At 49.1% G+C, this 25,188-nt stretch overlaps 1 protein-coding gene across 1 annotated transcript; it reads left to right on the forward strand.

Annotated features, from left to right (window-relative positions):
• The first annotated feature begins 169 nt into the window (after positions 1 to 169).
• On the forward strand, positions 170 to 25,115 carry LOC104025661 (solute carrier family 23 member 1). The gene is made up of 12 exons (XM_075723637.1): positions 170 to 223; positions 3,758 to 3,907; positions 5,187 to 5,344; positions 9,082 to 9,241; positions 10,545 to 10,726; positions 17,338 to 17,458; positions 17,786 to 17,942; positions 18,143 to 18,396; positions 21,883 to 22,047; positions 22,409 to 22,517; positions 23,589 to 23,684; positions 24,847 to 25,115. Exons 1-12 carry the CDS (start codon positions 170 to 172, stop codon positions 25,113 to 25,115), a joined length of 1,875 nt encoding a protein of 624 aa, XP_075579752.1.
• The last annotated feature ends 73 nt before the right edge of the window (positions 25,116 to 25,188 follow it).

The raw sequence follows: 25,188 nt of genomic DNA on the forward strand, positions 1-25,188 counted from the left end.
CATGAATAGCTAGGACCGAGCGCTGGTTGACTCCCGAAATCCAGCTTCTGCATCTGCTCACCCCGTTTCTTTAGGGTTGTGTTGACTGGGACAAGTGGCAATTTGGGAGGCTTTCCTCTTCTTACTGGTCTTTCTTTTTCAAGGCAGTCGGTGAAGGAAAGTGGAAGGCATGACCCCCTCCTCAGACAAAGAGCTCAACGGGCTAGATAACCCCAGCTTTGTGGTGAGTCTGCTCTTCTCTGAAGGGTAATGCTTGCATAAATGGGTGCGAGCCCTGCAAAAGAAGGAGAAAGGGAAAGCCAGGGGGCTCAGACTGGCTGCGAGGATGCTGGTGTGTGGTAAATGTCTGTCTCGGCTCCTTTATCGACAGGAATCTGAGCAATGATTTCCTCACTACAGCCTGCTGCTGCTGCTGCAGGATCAGCATGCTTTCTACTCTCTGGCACCCTTTTCACTTCTTTTCTCTCCATTATTTCTAAAATGATAGCTTAGATGAATGGCAGCGCAAGTGTATTGGTACTGACAAGCAAGCGAGCTTGCAGCTTCTTGTGCCTGTGTCCCTGGGTAGAGCATTTTATATATAAATTAGTAAAAATACAATAGAAATTTAGCCTAGTGAAGAGTGTGTTTCTTTGTCTTCTCAATCTATTGCTAGTGAGGCAAATTGTCAGAGAGGTGAGGGAAACAGGAATCTGAGAGTCGTCAGGGGAGAGCACCCTGCCTGGTTACAGCAGGGTGGTAAAAGCTGTAAATGATATGTCAGTTCAGGGGTGTGCAGTGCACTGGAAATGCTGTGGGCTGTAACAGCCATAGGGCAAGGGCCGGGGGCACAGCAGCCCCCTTCCTATCTCACGGCAGGGGTCACCTCCATTAGAAACGTAAAGAGCTGCTTATGTTCGGACTGCAGGTGTGAGAGGGGTCCTGACACTGTCTTTGTACCACGGTACAGACCACCCGCCTGGGGGACCTTGGAGGAGGCATTTAACCTCCTGGTGTGCAGGTCTCCCATTTCTCAGATAACTCCTGGTGAGCTGGCTGTGAGCAGTGGGAGTGCTGTGCCAGCTGCAGGCAGAGCCTCAGGGAAGTACTCAGAGCAATGCAGTTTTCTTTTTCTATTGTTAATGGTCTCCGTTTGTGCCTGTTCTGCCATAATGCAGATCAGGCTTGTGACTTCCTCTGGTTTGAATCACCCCAAAGAAGGCAGAAGACAGAGGTCTTTTACCTGTGGTTCAAGCTGCTCAGTTTCTGACTGCCTTCCTGGTGTGCTGATTTAAGATGCTGTTGAAGGCCGTGATGCTGTGCCTGGAGCCTGAGGTATATGGAGGGTGTCCTGGTCCCCTGGGTTTGTGGGAGAAGCTGGATTGAGAACCACCAGCAGTGGTTCCCCATTCCCACTCCGGACTGCTTCTGTCTTGTCCTCCTGCCAGCATCTCAGCATCACAGGCTGGCTGAGGTTGGAAGGAACCTCTGGAGGTCAACTTACCCAACCCCCCCTGCTCAAGCAGGGTCGCCTAGAGCCTGTTTGCCAGGACTGTGGCTACACAGTTTTTAAACATCTGCAAGGATGGAGATTCCACAACCTCCCTGGACAACCTGTGCAGCGCTCGGTCACCCTTGCAGTGAAAAAATGTTTCCTGGTGTTCAGACAGGACCTCCTGTGTTTCAGCTTGAGCTTGTTGCCTCTGGTGCTGTCTTGTCCTGCTGCATCCTTCTCCTGCTGAGCCCTGCTCGCTCCCCTCCAGTTCCCGGGGAGGGTCAGGCGTTCATGTGATGGTCATGCGGGGCTGTTACTGGCACAGGCTCTTCCAGGCTTGAATATGCCTCCTGGTTAACATGGGAAAAGTTGCAGTGCAAGGCAAGGAGCTTACTGCTGTCTGCCTAGCTTAGAATTCATCTACCCGTGGTGTTATTCAGGAGTAGCTGTCCCCACATAACTCCATGCATGGGCAGTCTTAAGTACCTTGCTGTACATTTGTTAATCCATGGCTCAGGCTCTCTTATTCTGAAATGAAAATGTCTCCACAGGGAGTTATTTAGGAATGCCTTTTGCTCTTGAAGTTCATGCCTGAGCTCAGTTTGAATTAACTCTGCCTTCACCTGTCTCTTCTGAAGTATCTGTAATGCTCCCAGCCTGCCTAGGCTGGGTAAATACACTTTGTTTAAAAGGTATTATTACATAGCACATTTTCAAGAGCATGATCTAAAATGGGACTTTGGAGACTCAACCATGAGAATGGAAACCTGGATGTTTCAGACAAGTGATGAAGTCCTTCAGGATTAATCTGCCACACCTGCAAAATTTACAACTGAAAGTAACATTAACTTTATGTCCCTATTCCCTGACCACAGCATTAGGTGTTTGCCTCCATCGGTAGGTAGGCCATGAGTGTTACTGCAGCCACCTCACTTTTCTGGGCATTTCGGTGTCTTCAGGTTCCAGCAGGACTTGGAGGATGAAAAAAAAAGTTTGGTGCTGACAAACTGGTTGAGCTTCTGCTGACAGCAGGTTTCAGTCTCTGCCTGAAAGAGCAGGGCATCCCAGCCCAGAAAAGCCCTCTGCTGCCCGCGTGCCGAGGACGCGCTGGCTGGAACAGGGTCGATGAAACAAACGGTTTGGGATCTTAATTAGCTTCTGCATTCGGCGTGGCTTCCCAGGCAGCCTCCCTCTACCACACGTGTGTGTGTGCAGGGGGGTGTGTGTGTGCGCGCGCGCATGGGGTGTCTGTGTGCCCAGGCAGTGTGTGTGTGTACGTGTGCACGTCTGTGCTCAGGGGTCAGGGTGGGTTGGAAGGAGGAGTGGACAACCAGGGGCATTTAAGTAGCTTAAAAGCTGTGGCAACTGAAGGAAGGCAATATTTTGCTTTCCTTGGCAAAACGCATTTTTGTATAAATAAACTCTGAAAGGCATACAGCTCCCTGGGGAGCCCTGGGGCTTCTGGCTGCCTGGGAGGGGATCCGAGCCTTCCAGGGGAGCTATTTCAGACCCCGCCACCTCCCTGAGGGCCCAGGTTCCCACGCTGCTTCCCCATCCCTGGTGCTGCCCCCACCCTGGGGCATCCCTCCGGGTGCCGTTCCTCACAGCAGGTGGCCAGGCTGGGGCAGCACCCTGGTAGCCCTGCTTTGAGTCAGCTCCTTGAAACAGACACCAGGACTCCCTGTCCATCGGTGTCCCTGTGTTTCACCCAGCTCCTGTGTAGGAGTGAGGTTTTCTAGTAAGACAAAGGGCAGGTGTGTTTATGGAGGCAGAACATTTGTAAGGGTGAGTATAAGCAGATTGGAAAGAGAAGACTTAAGAAAATTAAATATAAAATATGCTTCTACTCTGTAATTAGTGGTGGCCAAGTTGTTTCAACATATTTTATCAAAAGCGCTGTTTGGGTGGGGCAGACAGGAGGGGCAGAGACCAGGGGACAGTGCAGCTTTCACCAATTAACCCACTGCACACTCTTTCTTGCTTCTGGTTGCAGTTTCTCTGTCCTTAGCTAGACATTAATGATAATAACGTATCTTGTCCAGATGTCCCTTTGAGGCTGAGACACTGGTCCAGACACACACATGCATATAAAACTTTTCCATAGGTGTTTTTACATCTGTTTTAATTTCCCCCTTGCTCTTCTTTTTTTATTCTGCCCTTGTTGAAAGCTACATACAAGGTGTTCCTGCAAGATGTAGAGTGCAGCTGCAAGAGAGGAGGTGGTGGTGATGGGTGCCTGCAGGGCCAGGCTGTGGCTAACACAGGGTCTCTCCTGTTTGCCAGGGTGAAGATGGGAGCCACTGCTGCTCCTCACTGGATTGCGCTGCCCAGGGCCCAGAGGAAGGTGGGGACACGGGCCATGGCAGCAGCAAGCTTGCCTACACCATCACAGATGTGCCCCCCTGGTACCTGTGCATCCTGCTGGGCATTCAGGTGGGACGGGGGAGCAGGTGGAGACTGGGGGTGGGTGGAAGTTTAATGGCTGTTCAGCTCGTTAATGGGGGTGAAAGCTGAACTTGGGAGTGCTTCACCTTCACTGGGCATGAAAGGAGCTGTAGGGCTGGATCCCGAACTCAAGTCCTTCCCACCACCTGCTGAACACCGACTGTTATCCTTGTGCCCACAGTTACACCATGCCCCTTGAAGTGCAAATGGGAAGGCAGAGTCCCGGTGCTGAGGCCAAATAGTTAATAAGAACAGGTCAGACACCTCAGCTGAAGGCAGCCAAATGTCTAAGGGCTTCTGAACTTCTGCCTTCCCACAGCAATAAAAACTAAGCAGAAGGGCCAACAGTGCTTTGGCTGGAGTCTGTGCCCAGGCGTGTTAAATAACCCAATGCCACCAATGCCATGCTGGGTACGGAGCCTCAGGGAAGAGAGAGCTTGGTGGGCATTTTGTACTTTGTTTCCTTAAACGGTCATCTCAAATTTAGAGTGTATTAAACCAAGGTTTTCTGAACACATCTGCATCATAATTTTAATAAAACATGCTGCTAATGAGCACAGTGAGCTTCTGAGTGCCACTAGTTCCACCACTGCAGTCCTGTGCTCCAAGGTGAGAACTAACAACTGAGGTTAATATTTAAAGCAAAATTAAGTTTGAAGAATTATTTTCACATTTAGTAATTAACTGAAGGGCATTGTAGAAATAAGTCTGTGACTCTTCTGAAAAATACAATACCTGATTTTTCCATTCTTTGGCATCCTTTTTTTTATGCTAATCCATAATTGCACTGTGTGAGAAAAGCTACTGATAGGAAAGAATGGGTAGCTCCAATTTGCCAACTTTTTATGTTATCCTTTGTGGTGCACATGAGATGGACTGAAACATTTGCACTCACTTTGCCTGATTCCTCTCTCCCCCTACCTTGGGATGTCCCCACCTTCCTGGAAGAGTAGTCCTGACAGCTTTGTGTGCAGGCGCTGGGGATAATATGTTTGTGTCTGACAGTGGTCTGGGGAGTCCAGAGCACTACAAAAGGTCTTTGGGCATGAAAGCAGGAGAAGTTTGGGGGAATGCATTGCAGTTCTTGTAGGTGCTTTGGAACTGCCCCTAACAGAGCATTCAAGTTGCCAAAAAAGAGAATGGGTAATACTGGTACCGGCTCAAACACAAATCTGTGAGTTACTTTTAGATTTCCCTCAACAACACGGTAATAATATACAGCCAGTTCTGTGTCCTTCTTCACCCAGTCTTTCTCTGTGGCTCCTAGCATTTCCTGACAGCCATGGGAGGTCTCGTAGCCATCCCGTTGATCCTCTCCAAAGAGCTTTGCCTCCAACACGACCTCCTCACCCAGAGCCACCTGATCAGCACCATCTTCTTTGTCTCAGGGATTTGCACCCTGCTGCAAGTCCTCTTTGGAGTCAGGTAGGCCAAATGCAAGAAATGGGACATGTGACAAAACAGTTTGTAGATGCAATTACTACGTGCTCAGCCACCAGTCTGCTGTAGAGTTTATCTATTCAGTGAGGGTCATTTGGTACCTTTGGGCAATCAGGACACACGCCAGAGCATCCTGAAGTCACAGTAGGTGATACTTTGCAGGGCTACCTCACTGTTCTGACTTTTGCATCTCCTGGTACTTGATGCACCTTTCTTTGGGCTTATAAGGAAACTGTCCTGCAAAATAATAAAGCACTGAAACATGCAGTAAGCAGTATCTGCTTGCTCCTTATCCCAGCGATCCTCCAGCTGAGGCAGGACCGTTCTGATCTGGGCCCAGGATCAAGGGAGCACAGAGCCTGTAGGAAACTCTGGGGGATAACTGGGAGAAATCAGAGCCCATCTGCCACCCCTTAGGGACTCAGGCAGGAACTCTGCAGCATATCTTGTTAAGCTGTACCACTTCCCGTGCTCAGGGATTCGTGGCACAATCTGAATGTAAGCAAGGTAAATCCTCTTGCCACTGAGCTGTTGAAGAGCCGGTGGTGAGGACATGAGCATGGAGTTGCCATTCACTACCCAGAAAATGAAGTACTTAAAGAGACATGACTGCAAGCACTCCCCCTTGCCACAAAGACCCTGCATCTTTGCTGGCCTTGCAAAATTTCTTTTATTCCCCTTGTCCTAACTCTGGGCTGCCTCTCTCTTTTCACAGGCTGTTTTTTCCTCCGATATGGTGGGAACCCATGTTTCTTGTTTCAAAGGCAAAAATGACACATTCTTTGGCTTCCAAATCTGAGGGACCTGGTTAAAACTCTTCTGCCATCAAATCACTGGTCAACTGCCAGCTCCACAAAATGTTTTTTACTCCTCCTGTTTCTTTCCCCAGTGCAACTTTTCCATCTCTGTCTGTCTTAAGAAAGTGGCTGTGGGTAAACCTCTTCCCAGAGGGTGGTCCCCTTCTACTACATTGCTACAGGATTAGTGGAGGCGGGGGGGACGCCCTGGCCACGAAAAAGAGAGAATCTGGTTCTTCTCAGTTTGGTTAAATTCAGGCTGGGGTGCATGACTGTGGCTGAAGCTGCTGGTGCGATTCAGGCTGGAGTCCTCCCAGGCACCCCCCAAATGCCTCAGTGAATACCTGAGAGCTGTGACATTTCCTCCTCGCTGTTAGGCAAGGATGAAAGAGTAGCAGGGAGCCTCTCCCATGGCTGAATAGCTAAATGAGGTACAACAGATCAAATTAAGTGGTAATGAGTTGTTCCCGCAGGATAAGCTTGAATGTCTTTTGCTGTGCTGAGGATGCAGTTGCCTTGTTGCTGGCCCCAACTATAATGTGTGAGGACATTCCTGCCAGAAAGGTGGGACTCAGCCTGTGGTGTGGCCGGAGGCAAACCAAGACTGAGGAGACAGTTGGAAGCAGATTATTTTTTTTCCTTTTACTGTTTTCTCAAACGCTGTAGTAGTTGATAACCATGAGTCCCCAAAAGAGAGCCAGAAAAATGGTGAATAATGAGTTGGAGGGGATGCTTTTCCCTGGAAAACATCCATGACACTCTCCAAGGCCCTGGGGAGCACTCAGCTAAGCGCTCTGCACAGTTCCCGGTGTCTATATTTAAGAAAGACTAATTCAGAGGAGAGGTATGGAAATGATCTGTTAATGTGGCACAGGGACAGGGAAGGGAGACCATTCATCTTACAGAGGCTGGCCTGGTTAGCCTGGCAAAGTGGCAGCTCAGAGGGATACAGCTGCAGCCTGAACTAGTCTGGGAGAGAAATGGGGGCAGGCAGGGAGAAACCATTTTGGCTAAAAGACAATGTTGGCACATGAATAAATGGATGGGAACTGGCCATGGAGATGGGGAGGTTCCCACCAAGAGTGAATGTGGTTCAGGAGCAGCCCTCCAGAAGCAGTAGCCAAGGGAAAAGCCCGACGCACTGCAACCTGCAGCTCGTTTGTGTTACACAGCGTGAAAAAGCAGTGACAGGTCCCAGATGGTCACTGGACAGACTATCCAAGAGGCTCCTGAGGGGAGACACAGGTCGCTTGCCATTACCGTAAGCCCCCCTTAGCAGATACTTGGACATCGTGTAGTGATGATCAGAGCATAACTTTTCCTTCTCTAAACTACAGCTTTCCCTGGAAAGAGCTCGGCATGCCCCATATGCATCACCTCAGCACTCCAGTTTGCTCTGAGCCCACCCATGCCAGCACCATCTGTGAAATAGCTTGAGGGCCAACGCAGCAGGAGCTATAAATCTATTGTTAATTCAACAGTGGTGGCACTGGGCCTTCTCTGTTTCTTTTTGCTTGTTTTTTGCCTTGCCCAGCAAAATCCTTTGAAGGCTGCAACATGTTTGGCTGAATGCCGTAAATAAGCGACTCCACGGATGACTGATACTCAAACATAACTTCCTGGCAAAGCACTGACAGTGCTTTGGTTGTGCGTGGCATGAGTAATTGTAGTGGTATAAATATTTGCTTTAGGTGACAGGGACGTGGTGCTGTTACAGCTATACTGTCTCTTATTTTCCGGTGCTTTCCAGAGAATGGTGGAAACGCTTCTGGTTCAGGGAAATCTGTGCCCTGCCAAAGCACTCACCTGGCTTGCTGCCCTGCTGCTTTTCTGAGCAGGCACCATAAGGGCTCCTTGGTGCAAGGAGAGGTTGCTCTGGGGGCTGCTCCCAGGGGCAATTTCTAAATGGAGGAAGCCGAGGCACCTCAGAGGTTTCCCTCAGCTTGTTCAGAGCTGCAGTGCCAGCCCGTGCCCTCGGGCAGCTTTGGGTTTTTCTAGCACACTAGAGGAATGGCCCAAACAACTTGCACTGCAACGGGGGCTTAATGCCTGCGGTGGCTTCTCTGTGTCCATTTCTCCCTGTGTGGAAGGAGAAGAGGCTGGCGTTGCTCACAGGAGCACTGGCTTTGCTGTACAAAGCTCTGTATGAAGCCAGTGCTGAGTGCCTCTGGAGGTGCGAGCTCCTTGCTAGCCTGAGGGGTTTCCAGAGTGAGGGTTACTCTAAGCCAGGAGACACAAAGCGTGTGGGGAGAGCCAAGGTCTCACCCAGCCGGTGCGCTCAGACCCATCCATGCAGGTCTCCTTTCCAGTGTCAGTGGTAACAGGGCAGAATCATTAGCTTTAAAAAACTGTACTAAAAGCCAAGTCACATTTTCCACTGCCCTCAGTCTGAAGATGGTTGTGACATGGGGATTAGCCAGGGCACGTCCTTGTGTTCATAAGCAGGTTGTGAAGAAAACTGAGGCAGCTGCAGGGGACAGAGGAAGCAGCCAGATATTGGATAGATTTGGGCCTAGGTTGATGCTAAGCTTTTCTTCAGTCTTGCCATTTTTCTTCCTTGGTCTTCTCCCCTTCTCCAGCTTTTTCCTTTGGTTATTGTTTTACTCTGTGCAGCTCTAGTAACACCTTAGGAGGAACACATTTTCGTTAATGTGGGGTAGCAGAGTTTGACTCCAACACCAATGAGCCTCCCCATTGGCAGTGTTTGAACATGACCTCTTCCCCCCGGGTACGTTGCTCTTGAGTGCAATGGGCAGCAATGCCCACCTGTGGTCAGTGATGGAGACCTGCCAGAACATTTCAAAAGAAAACAAGGCCCTGCACAGACTGATTTTTAAATTTCTTTCGCTTTCCTTTCACTGACCCCTATGGAGCTGGGTTTCTAGCATTCTTGCTCGTCATCTTTTGCCTCTGCTTCCCTTCCAGGTTGCCTATTATTCAAGGAGGCACTTTTGCATTCCTGACCCCAACCCTGGCCATGCTGTCTCTCCCCAAGTGGAAGTGCCCTGCCTGGACGCAGAACGCTACCCTGGTGAATGCCTCTTCACCAGAGTTCATCGAAGTCTGGCAGACACGGATGCGAGAGGTATATTACATTTTCCATGGCACCTGCTGTGTATCAGGGCTGTTTGCTTTCAGAAAAGCACCTGACCATGGCAGAGCCATCAGTGCTGGAGAACCCACCATCCCCAATGGACCTTGGCCTTAACCTGTTGCAGCTTCCTAAGCATCTAGTCTCCATTAGGAAAGCAGATGCTTTGCTGCTCCTGAACAGGGGACATGCAGACCTCAGGTGATTTATGGTCCCTGCAAAGTCCCCACTGGTCCAGCCAGATCCTTTCTCCATGAGGTGTGGTTAGGCTTGAGGAAGGAAGGGAGGGAAGATGTTTCCAAGGAAAAGTGCCTGTCTAAGCACAGGAAACCTAGTAAAAAGAAATGCAAGGGCAGAGCTTACTGTAAATATGAAGGAAAAGTGCATTCTTAGGTAGTCAAAAAAGAGGAGGAAAGGTCAGGGATCTCAGTTTCTTGTCCTACATCTATTGACTTATCAAAGTAGGTGGCTAAATTTGCCTCTGTCAATCCATACATTAGGGTGCTTTGCAAAGCACACAGGAAGCGTGAGCTTGCAAAGGATTTGCTGTGCAGCACAGGCTGCCCTCCCTACTGAGACTTGTAAATCTGCCACAAGGGCAGTGCTGTCTTCTCCTTTCAGGCTGGGTGCTTCACCCCAGCCCCTTTGTTTCTCTTCCCTTTGAAGCCAGGGGAGGGAAGGTGCTGCGCACTGCAGAGGACCGAGCCTGGGTTTATCACCATATTTGCAGCGAAGGGCGATTCAGGATGCAATCACTGGCTACCTAGCAGTGACTGTCCAACACAGGAATGTTCAGGGTGATAAATGTGTCCCCGGAGGTAAACCGATACTCAGAAAAAAACAGAGGCTGTAATGACCCACCTGCCCTATCAGTGTGCTGAAATGCCCCAAGACCTTCCCAGATGGGACATGAGTGGAGACCATGACCCTGCCCCCATTTTGGGGACAAGAACTTTTCATCTGCATTTTGGGGGAGCCGGAAGAGAGAGTGCAGGGAAGCTGATGCATGCTTGGGTGGCCCAAGAAGCCAGGGAGGAGGTGGTCTCTGGAACAAAATTAGCCCTGGTGAGGACTAAATCCATCAGCCAAGGGGGGAGTGGGTGTGTTGGTACTTTGGTGGTCCTTCCTGACACGTAATGCTCAGCCAGGCTTTGCTGTAGTCAGCAGGAAGCCTCTGTGCTGGTCCGTCACTGGAGGCTGAGCTTGGCTTTCACACTGGTTTTGCACTGACTTATGAAGAAAAGGCTCAACAGCTGGAGCTCCTTTCAACCTCTGTTCTCTTCCTCCATTTTTCCAGGTGCAAGGAGCTATCATTGTAGCTTCCTGCTTTCAAATCTTCATTGGATTTTCTGGCCTGATCGGATTTCTGATGAGGTTCATCGGCCCCCTGACAATTGCCCCCACCATCACCTTGGTTGCGCTACCTCTCTTTGACTCAGCTGGGGACGAGGCTGGGCAGCACTGGGGCATAGCATTCATGTAAGTCTCACTTCCCTGTGGGAAAGTTGAGCGTACACAAACCTCCTGCCGCTAATTTGAAATCAAGCGTTGCAGTCTGTAGCAGGGTTCCCCTGGGTTTGAGATTTATTTGTTGAGCACTAACATGTGGCAGACTTGTGCAAGACAGCAGTGTGGCATAGTCGTGTCCCCCCCCAGGAGGTTAAAGCCCTCAGCAGCAAAGCAAAACCCAAAAACAAGTTTAAAAAAATTATTTTTGTGAAAATCCAAAGTTCATAGGTCAGTAGAGAAACAAGTTTTTCTAGTGTGTGGTTCCTGGAGACAGTTTCCGTCACAGTTGTCTATGCACTGTCTTACGCACCCATCATTTAAGTTAAAAAAACAAATGACAAAGTTGAGCACTCAGAGTTAGGTATTCCTTGAGTTAAAATAGCTGGTGCTTTATGTGTTGTTTTCACATGAGGAGGAGGAATTGTTTTCTCCACAGAGGGCCTGGGAGGCTCTGGAAATGTCTGTGCATGTGGCTTTGCAGTATTAAGTGCTGTTTCAAGGATTTTTGTATGCATGCCCTTGTGCCTGAGTGTATGCGCGCTTGGTGGCAGGATTTCTTTGGCATTTCAGAAACAAATCCAAAAAGTAGAAATGCCACTGCACCTGCACCTTCAGGTCCCTAATGCAGACTTCAGCTTGGGATAACATGCAACAGGAGTAGGTTGTTCGCCTCTCTATGGGCTCCCATGAGTTTGCTAGTGCTTTCAGAGCTGCCCTTAGAGACTCTGGGGCCAGGCTTGACTGCAGCCCGAAGAAGGCAGCATGCTGTGCTCCAGTCCACCTCTGGTTCTCTTCTCCTCCCTGCACCTGCCCTCCCAGGCCCCAAAAGCCACCTCTTTTCTCCACCTCCAGTTACTCACTTAACTGGTTTCTTCCCCCCACACCCCATACGACCCCAAGCCCTGCCTGCCCACAGCTTTCCTTTCACCGTTGTTTCTCCCACCACATCTCCGGCTTGTTGTCTTGTTCTTCAGCTCTGATGATTTGTCCTAGCCCCTTTACTTAGCCAGTCTGAATTTTCACTTCAAAATGTATATCCTTATCTGGACTATCTCTGTTTTCTGCCTTCTTTCTCCAGCCAGTGGCTCCCAACCTCAGTCCCTTGCTTGACCTCTTTGCCCAACAGTGCTGCTCCAGCCCTCCAGCCTGTGTCCCTGTTCTCAATCCTGGTCACTCTTTCTGTGCTGTTCATTTCTGTACCATTTTCTACCCGTACTAATCTCAGTCCTTTCTTCCATGACTCAAACACTTTAGCCCCAACCTGATCATTGTGCTTTGAGCTGTCTGAGTTTGCGTCCTCTTTTTCTGCCTCCATGCTCCATGGGTGCCATTAGGGAAAGGGGGAGAGTGGTGATGGAGAAGACAGAATACATGAGCCGTGTGGTCTCAGCCTTGCTATCCAGCCCCATCACAGCCCAGAGCCCCCATGACAGGCAATACCTGCTGTTGCCTCAAGAAAGTGGTCTAGTGCATGCTCACTTGCTCCCTGGTGATGGTGCATCACTGGACAAGGCCTGGATGTACTCAGAAAGCTCAGAATCTTTATGAGCTGCAAATACTAAAGCCTGAGATGTTTCTGCTGACTGCTTGGGACCTGGGATGAATGATTGTTGTTACAGACTGATCATAGTTGAGCAAATTTTTGTGAGAAAGAGCAATATCCCTCACCCCAAAGAACAAGTTCTACTAAATCTCAAATTTCTGCTCCAGGTCATAAGCAGACCTTGCTACTGCTCAAGAAAAAAAGAGCTTCTCAACGCAGGCTGTATAGTATGTCTATTTCCTGAACATCACTCTTTGAAATAGGTTTGGGATATATTTTTCCAGAAATATTTGGCCTGAGAGACATGTTTTCCATGGAAATTTTCATCCTGAATGGGTAAATTTAGGCAGAATTATAAGCAGCTGAAAATAGCATTTGTTAATGGAATGTGTCAGGCAACCTGAATAATAAGCAGTGACACCTACCCGAGATAGACGAGGGCTCTGCAGTGATTCATAAGGCTGCCGAGCACCTTTGTTAATGCAAATGCACAAAATGTACACTGACGCATTCTGTCTGGGCTCTGTAGCTTTAGAAACCACAAATGGAAAATAGTTCCTCCTCAGACTTTCTGTCTCCAGTCATTCAGTGCTTTGAATCGTGATTGATAGATAACCTTTGGCTGTATGTCGTGGCATGTCTTCACAGACAGGTGAGGTTAGCATTTCCTTTACCCTGCTGGTATTCTGCCTGCCTGTGAATATTGCACCTATAGCTCATCACCTTTTCACACATGGAAAACTACCAGTTTTCTGTGCACTGTCAGTGCACTTCAGCTAGTGCAATTGATTTCTCACCAAATCCTATCTGGATTAATTCACTCAATGTACACAATTCAGATTTGTTATAAAAAAATGAGGAGCCCTTCAGAGGCCTGATTAACATAGGAAGAAGATGTCCAAGGTCTTCTACTAGCTCATCAGTCAAGGTGGGGTGCCTGGTCCCTGCCCTCTCAACCGTATTGCAGCCTCCAGCTGAATCTGGTTGCCCTTTCTGGGGGGAAGACACAGCAGGGATGGACAGGGCTTGCTGTGAGTGCACCCAGCTGTGCTGCCATTTGCAGGAGATATGTACTACACGAGGGATGGGAGAGGAACTGCACCTCGTGGTTGCTTCCACCAGAATGAGCCTCGGGTGCTGCCAGGGGCACACGTGAGCACCCCTGCCTTGGAGGACCCCTCCGCCGCGCAGCCCTCGCAGACTGGAGGGCCGTGCTTTCCCCTTCTCGGCTGGCCGGGAGGGCTCTGTGGGCACTACGTGCAGCCCCATAGTCCCATCATGGTTTTTTCTTTCAAAACAGGGACTCGCACAACCAAATCAAATCCTCTTTCTTTTCTCTGTGCTATGTAGGAGCTTTTTGCCACTTGCAGAGCAGCACAGGTAAACCTGAAATCAGGAAACCAATAAATGCTGTATTTCATAGAATCATAGAATCATAGAATGCTTTGAGTTGGAAGGGACTTTTAGAGGTCATCTAGCCCAACCCCCCTGCAGTGAGCAGGGACAGCTTTAACCATATCAGGTTGCTCAGAGCCCCGTCCAACCTGACCTTGAATGTTGCCAGGGACGGGGCCTCTGCCACCTCTCTGGGCAACCTGTTCCAGTGCCTCACCACCCTCACTGTAAACACTTTCTTCCTTGTATCTAGTCTAAATCTATTCTTCTTTAGTTTAAATCCATTATTCCTTGTCCTGTCACAACAGGCCTTGTTAATAAGATTCTCCCCATCTTTCCTGTAGGCCCCCTTTAAGTACTGAAAGGTTGCAATAAGGTCTCCTCACAGCCTTCTCTTCTCCAGGCTGAACAACCCCAGGTCTCTCAGCCTGGCCTCATAGGAGAGGTGCTCCAGCCTTTGGATAATTTTGGTGGACCTCTTCTGGACCCGCTACAGCAGGTCCATGTCCTTCTTGTGCTGAGGGCTCCAGAGCCGGACGCAGTACTCCAGGTGAGGTCTCACCAGAGCAGAGCAGAGGGGCAGAATCACCTCCGTCGCCCCGCTGGCCACACTGCTTTTGATGCAGCCCAGGATACAGTTGGCTTTCTGGGCTGCAAGCGCACATTGCCGGCTCATGTCCAGCTTTTCATCCCCCAGTACCCCCAAGTCCTTCTCTGCTGGGCTGCTCTCAATCTCTTCATTCCTCAACCTGTACTGATACCGGGGGTTGCCCTGTCCCAGGTGCAGGACCTTGCACTTGGCCTTGTTGAACCTCATGAGGTTCGCACAGGCCCCCCTCTCCAGCTTGTCCAGGTCCCTCTGGATGTCATCTCGTCCTCCTGGTGTGTCAACCGCACCACTCAGCTTGGTGTCATCTGCAAACTTGCTGAGGGTGCACTCGATCCCACTGTCTATGTCATTGATGAAGATGTTAAATAGCACCGGTCCCAGTACGGACCCCTGAGGGACTCCACTTGTCACCGGTCTCCATGTGGACATCGAGCCATTGACCATGTCCCACTGGATGCGACCACCCAGCCAATTCCTTATCCATCGAATAGTCCACCCATCAAACCCATATCTCCCCAATTTAGAGAGAAGGATGTTGTGGGGGACTGTGTCGAACGCTTTACAGAAATCCAAGTAGATGACATCCATTGCTTTTCCCTTGTTCACTGATGCAGTTACTCCTTCATAGAAAGCCACTAGGTTGGTCAGGCAGGACTTGCCCTTGGTGAAGCCCTGCTGGCTGTCTCGAATCACCTCCCTGTCCTCCATGTGCTTGAGCATATCTTCTAGGAGGATCTGTTCCATGATCTTCCCAGGCACAGAGGTGAGGCTGACAGGTCGGTAGTTCCCAGGGTCCTCCTTTCTTCCCTTTTTAAAAAGGGACACAACATTCCCCTTTTTCCAGTCAGCAGGGACTTCACCTGACTGCCATGACTTTTCAAATATCATGGAGAGTGGCTTGGCAACTACATCAGCCAATTCCCTCAGGACTCTGGGATGCATCTCATCAGGTCCCATAGACTTGAGTACATTGAGGTTCCTCAGGTGGTCTCGAATTTGATCTTCCCTTACAGTGGGAGGGGCTTTACCCCCCCGGTCCCCATCTTTTGGTCCATCGATTCGGGAGGGGTGAGGAGAGAGGTTGCTGGTGAAGACCGAGGTAAAGAAGTTGTTGAGTACCTCAGCCTTCTCCTTGTCCATTGATACCAGTTCACCTTTCTTGTTCATCAAGGGGGATACGCTTTCTTTAACCTTCCTTTTCTGGTTGATATGCCTGTAGAAGCCCTTCTTGTTATTCTTTACATCCCTTGCCAAATTCAGTTCCATCCTCGCCTTGGCCTTCCTGACCTCCTCCCTACACAACAGGGCCGTTTCCCTGTATTCCCCCCAGGACACCTGTCCCTGCTTCCACTGCCTGTGCACTTCCCTCTTACTCTTTAGTTTGACCAGCAGGTCTCGACTCAGCCATGCTGGTCTCCTCCCTTCCTTGATTGATTTTTTACACTTGGGGACTGATAGCTCTTGTGCTCTATGGAAGGCATCCTTAAAGATCTGCCAACTCTGTTCTGTTCCCCTTTCCCTGAGGACCGTCTCCCAGGGGGTCCTTCTGACTAACTCCTTGAAGAGCTGGAAGTTTGCTTTCCTAAAATTTAGGGTCCTGACTGCACTCCTCGCTTTTCCCATGTCCCTCAGGAGCGTGAACTCCACCAATGCATGCTCACTGCAGCCCAAGCTGCCTCCAGTCTTGACATCACCGATGAGCTCGGCTGCATTGGTGACCATCAGATCCAGTATCGCGTCCCCTCGGGTAGGGGTGTCTATTACCTGGCTTAGGAAGTTGTCGTCTATGCATTCCAGGAATCTCCTGGATTGCCTACAGCTCGCCGTGTTGCTTTTCCAGCAAATGTCGGGGTGGCTGAAGTCCCCCAGCAGGACAAGAGTGTGCAAGCGCAAAGCCTCCCAGAGCTGGAGGAAGAAGGCTTCGTCAGCAGGCTCCCCTTGATCAGGCGGCCTGTAGTAGACACCAACCACAAGGTTCCCTTTGTTGCCTCTGTCTCTGACTCTTACCCATAAGCTTTTGCCCTGCTCGTGGCTATTCTTCAGGGACAGCTCTTCACACTGTATTGATTTCTTTACGTAGAGGGCAACGCCTCCGCCCCTCCTTCCTCACCTGTCCCTTCTGAACAGCCTGTAGCCATCAATAGCCACATTCCAGTCATGGGATTCGTCCCACCAGGTTTCGTTTATGTCAATCAGGTCGTAGCTGTCTAGTAGCACAGCAGCTTCCAGCTCCTCGTGTTTGTTCCCCATGCTGTGTCCGTTCATGTAGAGGCATTTCATCTGGGCTGTTGGCCGTGTCACCTTCTTAGTGGAACATCCCTTGTTTCCCTCGGGGTGTTTCACGAAGGTTTCCTTGTGAGCTCTAACTATCTCAGGAGCCCCCGGCTCGTCTCTGAAAGACTTCCACTGTGCTGCAGCATCCCCATCATGCCTCTGGGCAACAGGTTGAGGGCTCACAGTAGCACCCCGTCCCTCTAACCATTGCGTACCATCCCACAGCTTGTCACAGGCAAGCCTGATGTGTTCCCCCTCCCCCTTCACATCTAGTTTAAAGCCCTGTCAATGAGCCCCGCAAGCTCCTGTGCGAAGACTCTCTTTCTCCTTTGAGAATACATTTCCAGTATATCTGAATTACACAGAGGTTCAGGGACAGTTTCCTACGTAGCTTGCCTGGAGCTTGCACACGTCTCAGGTTTTTCTTTTACTCAAGTGTCATTTTTAAGCTCTGGCAACTGTGTCATACTCAGTGATGCACCATCTTGGGGGTCAGTTTTGAAAGGGGGAAAAGGGGGAAAAAACAAAAGGGGAAAAAAAATATTAGCAAATGCAGCAGAGCTGTCGGTAGAGCATGATGGAAAGCTTGTTCCACCAGAGACTTGCTGGAGTGGGGACCCACAGTCTCATGCTGAGAGCCTGTTTTTTGGGGTCCTCTGGAGTCCTGGGTCCTTGGGTAGCAGGTATTCGGTTAATGCGGGGGCAGGCGGGCAGCTCAGCACCCACTTTGTCTCATGGTCTGGTTTTCCCTCCTCCTAGGACTATTTCTTTCATAGTTCTGTTCTCTCAGTACCTGAAAGATGTGCCTGTGCCGCTGCCATCTTACCAGAGAGGCAAGAAGTGCCACCTCTCCCCGGTCTACCTCTTCCAGATCTTTCCGGTACGTCGGGGTTCCCAGAGACCCAGTGGTCATGGCAGAGGTACTGGCCTCACCCACCCTGGGCTGTCTGGGCTCTTTCCACTTGTGTCCAGCAGAGCTTCCCAGCCCAGCCTGTGCAGCAAGAGGGCACAGGGGGAGAAGGTCCCCATGGCCCTGCATGTGGGGAGGGAATAAGGGAGGAAGGGCCACCAGGACCCCCTGCCATCCCTCTGCCTCCATCCCACGTGCAGGGAAAAGGGTCAGGCATGGAGACACCTTGTCCCCCACAACCGTGCCAGAGACGCGGCCATGCCCTAACCGGACCCCACTGCTGCGTGTGATGGGCAGGTGCTGCTGGGGCTCTCCCTGAGCTGGCTGCTCTGCTACGTGCTGACGGTGACCGACGTCCTCCCTGCAGACCCCGCTGCCTATGGCCACCTGGCCCGGACGGACACCCGCGGGGATGTTTTGTCCCAGGCTCCCTGGTTTCGGCTGCCTTACCCAGGTACCACTGCCCCCTCTTTCCCCAGCCCGCTGTGCTGCTCCCTGCTCCGGCTTGCACCTCCGCTTATGGCTAGCAAGGGGAGACGAAATGTCAAAAATCAGGCAAACCCCCACAAGCACCCTTGCTGTTCTTCCCCGCCTCTGTAATAGATTTCAGGGCAAATGTGCTCCCCTGATCTGAACCGAGCTCTTTACTTGCAGGCCAGTGGGGAGTGCCAACCGTCAGCCTGGCTGGGATATTTGGCATCTTAGCCGGGGTGATTTCCTCCATGCTGGAGTCCGTGGGAGATTACTATGCCTGTGCCCGCCTCTCTGGGGCCCCGCTGCCGCCGAAGCATGCCATCAGCCGCGGGATCGGGGTGGAAGGCATCGGCTGCCTGCTGGCCGGGGCCTGGGGGACAGGGAACGGCACCACGTCGTACAGCGAGAACGTGGGGGCCCTGGGCATCACTAAGGTGAGCTTCACCACAGCAGGGTGGCTGCGGTGCCCTGCCCCTCCTGGAGGTTTCCCCCCTGGGTGTATGTACAAAGGAGCGGTGCACATGGGTACGTGCTAGACCTGGGATGTGATCTTAGCCCACCTCCTGCAAGGCACGCCGGAAAAATGTGCCCTGGCACATTGGTGAGCACCTCAGCAGCACTACGAGTCACCTCACGGGGTGTCAGTCCCTCTCTTTCTCTGCATATGGTCTGCATATGGGATGAGTGCACGCTGCCATTGTGCATGGCACCTGGCTTAGGTGAGACTAAAGAGAGCATGTTACATCTGAGCTAACCTGGAAACTTCCTGGGGACTGACTTTATCAAAGACTATCTATCTGTCTGTCTGTCTCTCTCTCTCTCTCTCTGGCTGTCTATCTGTCTTCCTAAACATATTTATAAATACGAGAGGGGAGGAGAGGAAAAAGAAAAAGGAAAGGAAAAGGAAAAAGGAGAGGAAAAGGAAAAGGAAAGGAAAAGGAAAAGGAAAAAGGAAAGGAAAAGGAAAAAGGAAAGGAAAAGGAAAAGGAAAGGAAAAGGAAAAGGAAAAAGGAAAGGAAAAGGAAAAAGGAAAGGAAAAGGAAAAAGAAGGGAGGGGAAGGGGAAGGGGAAGAGGAAGGGGAAGGGGAAGGGAAGGGAAGGGGGAAGGGAAGGGAAGGGAAGGGAAGGGAAGGGAAGGGAAGGGAAGGGAAGGGAAGGGAAGGGAAGGGAAGGGAAGGGAAGGGAAGGGAAGGGAAGGGAAAAGAAAATATTTAATAGGGCTTCAAATTCTAGAATTTTTATAACCCAAGGATGGCAATCATGTGAAAGGCAGACTATTTCTTTGGGATTATAAAATGTGATGACAAAGGTTTATGCTTTTACCTGTCTATAAAGTTTTGTGAATCCCTCGAGTATCTTATTGCTCTTATAAGGGAAAGAAATTTCCAGAGATAAGCCTGACAATCAGATCATGGATTTTCACTAAACTTTACAGCCAGGGGATGGGTACATCCAGCAGCCAACTGGAGAACATTTTTAAATCATTGTCAAATAAGCAATGTCATGTCAGCAGAGCTGTGAGTCAGTAAAGAAATGCAGAATTTGACTTATGGCTCCCACTCTATAATATTGCTTATTTCACTGGATTTTATAAACCTCACTCACAATAACCATTTTTCACAGACTGAAACATTAGTGTTTGACCGAGGTGGCTGCTTCCAGCAGCGAGGGCTGTCTGGATGTCTGCATGGAGTCCAGTTTAGCCTGTCACCCCAGGTACCTTGTCACTATGAAATCTGTGCATACTGACCCTATACCTGAGCTCGTTCTTTCCTGACATGTAGTTTGCTGCACACATTATATGTATGGGACGTAGCATAGGGCAGAAGTGCCCAGACTCATAGTTATCAGATGTTCTCCCCATGTACGCTAAATCCTTCAGGTGGACATGCCATCCTTGCTGATTCAGGAGAGACGTTTCCCTTAGATCTCACCTCTGCTGACCTTGTTCACACTTGAGAAAAAAACACAGTCTCATCTCAGTCAGCCTTAAATCAGTGTAAAGACTCTGGCTGGGATAGATGGGACTGCTGAGAACACAAGGCAGATTTCATTTCGTTTTTTTATGTGGGAAACACATTTTTCCATAATAAATGGAAATGCAAGAGACTTGTTTCCTCTGCTTAAACAGAGGTGTCCAGCACCACCTGAAACATCTTTGGATATCTCAGATATCCACAGGGGCTGTCAGATAAGGCAAAGGAGCAGCTGCCAGAAGCTGCCAAGATGGAACATCTTAAATGGCACCAGGCACCTATGTTTAAGCTGCTTGATCAAGCCCAGCATGCCAGTACTGAGCTCTCATTTTCAAGAAAAGGAGGATTTTAAGGGGGGGTAAAGACCTCAGAGTCACCACATAGATAGTAGGGCACTGTGCAGTTTCTTTGACCTTAAGAAACAGAACTGATTTTCTTGTTTTCCTAACATAATTGAAACAAACCCTGAACCAGAGGCTTTAGCAGTGTATGCTCACAGTTGTGGTATCAGTGGATTGGGTAATTTGCCTTTAAGACCAACTCCATATACTGGGTAATTTGACATTTTGGCAAATTAAGAATCTGAAGCTTCATTCTAATCCTGGAACAAATAGATCTGTTGGCTTTTATTAAATTACAGTTTTGATGGCAATGGTGTCCCAAGGTTCTATGCCAAGGAATATAAAAATCCCACCTGAAGGCAATGCATGATTTTATTTTTAAACTCCCCAACAAATCTTTTTCATTTATCTTTCACAATCAAGTAAGACTCAAAATATTTTAAAGGGACACGTTTAAGAAATACTTAAAAAGAGACACTACTAGTTACTGGGGATGTTTTTGTTGAAAGCATTCACAAAAAGCCCTTTCTGGAAATATGACATTCTTCAGCTATTTAAAGGGAGGGATTAAAATATTTAATTGAATTATAAAATGTTTGCAGAGGATTACAGAGTTTCCCTGCCTAAGACATGAACGTTGTAAATCTTAGCATGATTCTTTAAGCTGTCCAAGTTTTTGTGTGGCAAGTTGTATCTTGGATTGAAAATCTAATAAATATTGCTGCTTTTCTTTTTAGTTCCAATAATCTGTAAATGTCTCTTTCATCCCTTTGTTTGTCAGATACTCTTTTTCCTTCCTATGCACATGGTCTAACAGATCTGAATGATGGTGCTGATGACTTGGTGCTTCATCCCATCTTTGTTGTAGCGCCCAACAAAGAAAAGGCCACCCTGGCTCTTCTTAGTGGAAAAAAAATGAGAAAAAAATGGTTTTGTGGAAGCTAGATGGGTGATGAGAGATAGGGGCAAACCAAGAGACTTCCTCGCTTCTTATTAGCTGTTTGTTGACCATGGAAAGAATATATCAGATCCTAGAGCTTGGGATTGAAGCAGCCAGCCTGGCCAGCTCTGCTCTCCCAAATCTTGGTCTCCAGGGAATTGAGGGATCAGTGTGGGACACCTAATTGAAAGCCATTTTTAGATGGCAATCCAAACCCTGGTAGAAGGATTGTCCAGTGAACTGACTGGGTGGTTGCAGCTCCAGCCCATGGGTATGCCAAGATATTTCTAGGCTGGAGCAAGAGCAAAGCTGTGTGTGTGTATTACTGTGTTCATAATTTAATAATAAACTTCTTGTTTAACAGCAAACTGTTAAAGTCCTGATAACAATAGGAAAGAAGATAACATCAAGTAAATAGGTGTGGATCCATGATTGCTCTCAGAGTGCCTTTCATGATAAATATATACTAGTCTGCAAATACAGATGCTTCCCGCCCAGTGCGAGCGTGCCAGCTCACCAGCATCTGAACTTGTGACTGACTGCGCCATTGAGTGCTTTGGCCTGAGGTGCAGCCCCTGCCCAGCAGGTTGGCGCTGAAGCCTGCCATCCCATGCCTCTCTGCACCAGTCAGTGCTTGACTGCCTCCTCTTCCTCTTGCCCCAGGTAGGGAGTCGAATGGTGATCATTGCTGGTGCCTGCGCCATGCTCCTGAGTGGCATCTTCGGGAAAGTGGGGGCGATGCTTGCCAGCATACCCACCCCCGTGATTGGAGGCATGTTCCTTGTGATGTTTGGAGTTATCACGGCAGTGGGAATTTCCAATTTGCAGGTAACATCTGTATGAGCGCTGTTTCACCCCTAGGGAAGAGGACTTTGGTTTCAAGTCAGGTTCTTACCAGGCTGAGTCAGATATAACCACGCTGCAGCAAATGCAAACATTTGCGTTGGTAGTTCCTTGGGTGAAGATGAGGGCACATACCCAGAGGGGCTAAATCACAGAGGGCTCCCTGTTTGGGGCAGGGCTTGCTGGCACCGGAGGCAGCAGGACGACTAATGCCCCAGCAGCACCAGGGCTGCTGCCCAGGTCCACTCCTGCATGCAGTGTTACGTCCCAGCATGTCTCATGAACACAGCAGTAATCCTCAGATTTGGGTAATTCCAAACGTAATGTATACAATTTCTCTGTGCAGTACACAGATATGAACTCCTCCAGAAACATCTTTATCTTTGGATTTTCTCTATTTGCTGGCCTCACAGTTCCCAACTGGGCAAGCAAAAATAGTACACTGCTGGAAACAGGTAAGAAGCAGCACCAGAAGCATTTTCTGTAGCATGAAACTAAAGCAAAGGCTGATCCAGAGAACTCTTTTAAAATGCAGGTTTTCTGGATAAAATCCTGAAACCTGTGCTTTGACTGCTGCCTGTTTCTTTCTGGGAGGGCTGTTCTTGTCCTTTGCTCTGATGCATAGCTCTGGTGTGGAAATCTCTGCTCTTAATCAGTGACTGTACCTCGCCAGATTCCTGTCAGGCTAAGGATTGCAGAGCTCTTCCTTGGGACACATTCCCAGGATGGGGCTTTGGGCAGGAGAATACTCCAGGGCTGAATCCTGATCCAGATCTCAATGAATGAGGCTTTCCTATATGCTCATACACAATAAAACTTTGTGCTTCCAAAATGCAAGAGCAGACTCTTCTACTAAATTCCATCAAGTTCACTTTATTGAAATTTCCAGTCCTCCAACAGTTATGCTTTCATTGTGTCTCGTGTGACTAATGTGTTTGTCACAAAGGCTGTAGTGTCCTCTGTTAAGGTATATGTGGCATGGGTGGGCTGTTGAAAGAGCTGGGCTCACAAATCACACACTCTACAGATGGTCTATCAGATGCTTTATGTCACTGGGCTGTTTTTCACATGTCAATTAGCCCTCACAGAGAAACATCACACCTGATTAAGTTGTGGTGAAATCCCATGCTAAATATAGCTATATTTCTTTGGGATCTGAAGCTCGTGCTTTTGTAGGGAACTGCTTGGTGTTATGTCATGGAGGTGCAGAACATGTTTGGAGCAGAAGGTGGCTTTTTCTGGGACAGTGCTGTGGTCTGTACTGTTAATAGGCTCTTAATGTACTTATGAGTCATCTCCTGCCCACTGGCAGCTGGGTCAGTGAATAATTATGCAGAATAAAACTGTAGGTCTGAAACTGGCAGTGAGATCAATCTCCCTTGCATTGCCAAATCTTAAGCTCTGCTTTGGGATTTGCAAGTCTTGTCTAAACAAGCATGCAGCTAGCAGCTTCTTGGCACAGTGTATGTTGCTGGTCAAATGTATGTCTCTCTGCACCACTATCCAAAGCTTTGTTTTTCTGCTAGGAATCATCCAACTGGACCAGGTGATCCAGGTGCTTCTCACCACTGGCATGTTTGTGGGTGGACTCCTGGGGTTTATCCTTGATAACACCATTCCAGGTAGGATTTGCTGAAATGAGCTAAGCTACTAGTTTGTGCCTGCCCTAGGGTTTGTTTCCTAGTATTTTTTGTCTTCATGACTACTGTTCTATGAGTAGAGTTGTGCTAGCAACCATGAAACGCCATGTGACTGAACTCCTCCCAGAGAGGGGAGAGGAAGAGGAGACACCACTGAAATGGTCTCTGGTTGGAAAACAGTGGCTTATCAAAAACTAATTCATTTTTCAAGAACAACCCAGTCTGAGGAAAAGGTTTATTTGTGAAAAACATCTTTTAGAGAAAATGCCAGTCTAGAGCCATGTTGCTGGTTGAATGGAGAGAGAAAGGCAACTACAAGAAGTGGAAGGAGCCAACGCACGCGTCCTTATGAGAGCTGCTAAAACTGAGGCTGAACTGGTGCCACAGAAGTGGAAAGCAGTGGGAAAGGCTGATGACCAAAGTAGGATATAGCACCTGCAGCTGGCCCTCATAGACAGCAAAGAGCCTCTGATTTTCATCGAGCCTGGGGCGGGATGGCATAAGAATAGGAGAGGAAACCCTCTTTTCTGCTACAGAAAAAGAGCAGAAAGGACACTGTTAATCAGATTCTTAGCTTCTTGGAAAGCCAATCTCCTTTTGGCTCATTAATTTCCTTGTAGCCCTTGATCTTCAGCTCCTCCAGGCAGAATTTCCAGGTGTGCTCACTCCCTTTCCCAAGAGGGACTCAGCCGCTGCAACAATTACAGGCACTTAGCAATTCTTTGGCTAGGGGAAACACCTGTGACTGACTAGTAATTGCTAGCTAAACCTTATTCCCCCACTCCACACTACCTGGGCAGTTAACATCCAGCCTTGCTTTCCTGGCACTGTATGACCCCCGCTTTGAACAGTTCTTGGATGACACATGGCTTGTGAAAACCTGTCTTGGTATACTTGATTCCCGTGGAAAGCAGTGGAGGAGACTGCTTATCTGGAAGCTGTTGCAGGAAGATGGGTATTGTCTAGAAGCTTGTTAGTAAATTTTTGTAAAGAGCTTTGGAGTTAGAAGGGTTGAAGTGCAAAGGATCTGTAGGTTGTGCTGGGTCTGCTGGGATTTGAGAAGTGGGTGCGAGGCTCTCAAAGTAGTCCTATGCTCACAACACCTGCTGTTTTAAACATAACGATCTCATGTTTGCTGTTGCAGGAACACAGAATGAGCGGGGGCTCCTGGTGTGGAAGAACAGCCACAAGGGAGAGATGAACAACTCTCAACTCGTTTCCAAGGTCTATGATCTTCCGTTTGGCATAGGCACCAAATACTGCACAGTCTCTTGGTTTCGGTATCTCCCCACTTGCCCTAAAAGACTACCTGGTGGCAAGAGAATGGATGAACTGAAGGCTGCTGGACAGGAAAGCAGTGTTAAAGCGAGCTCAGAAAGAGACTCTGAGATAGGTGCGGATACAAGGATATAAGCACCTGGCCTGCAGATGAACTCATCTCAGAAGCAGAGGTCTGAAAAGCATCTCTGCAGCCCCCATCATTTGA

This window comes from Pelecanus crispus, chromosome 1, assembly GCF_030463565.1.
Source record: "Pelecanus crispus isolate bPelCri1 chromosome 1, bPelCri1.pri, whole genome shotgun sequence".
Classification (NCBI taxonomy): Eukaryota; Metazoa; Chordata; class Aves; order Pelecaniformes; family Pelecanidae; genus Pelecanus; species Pelecanus crispus.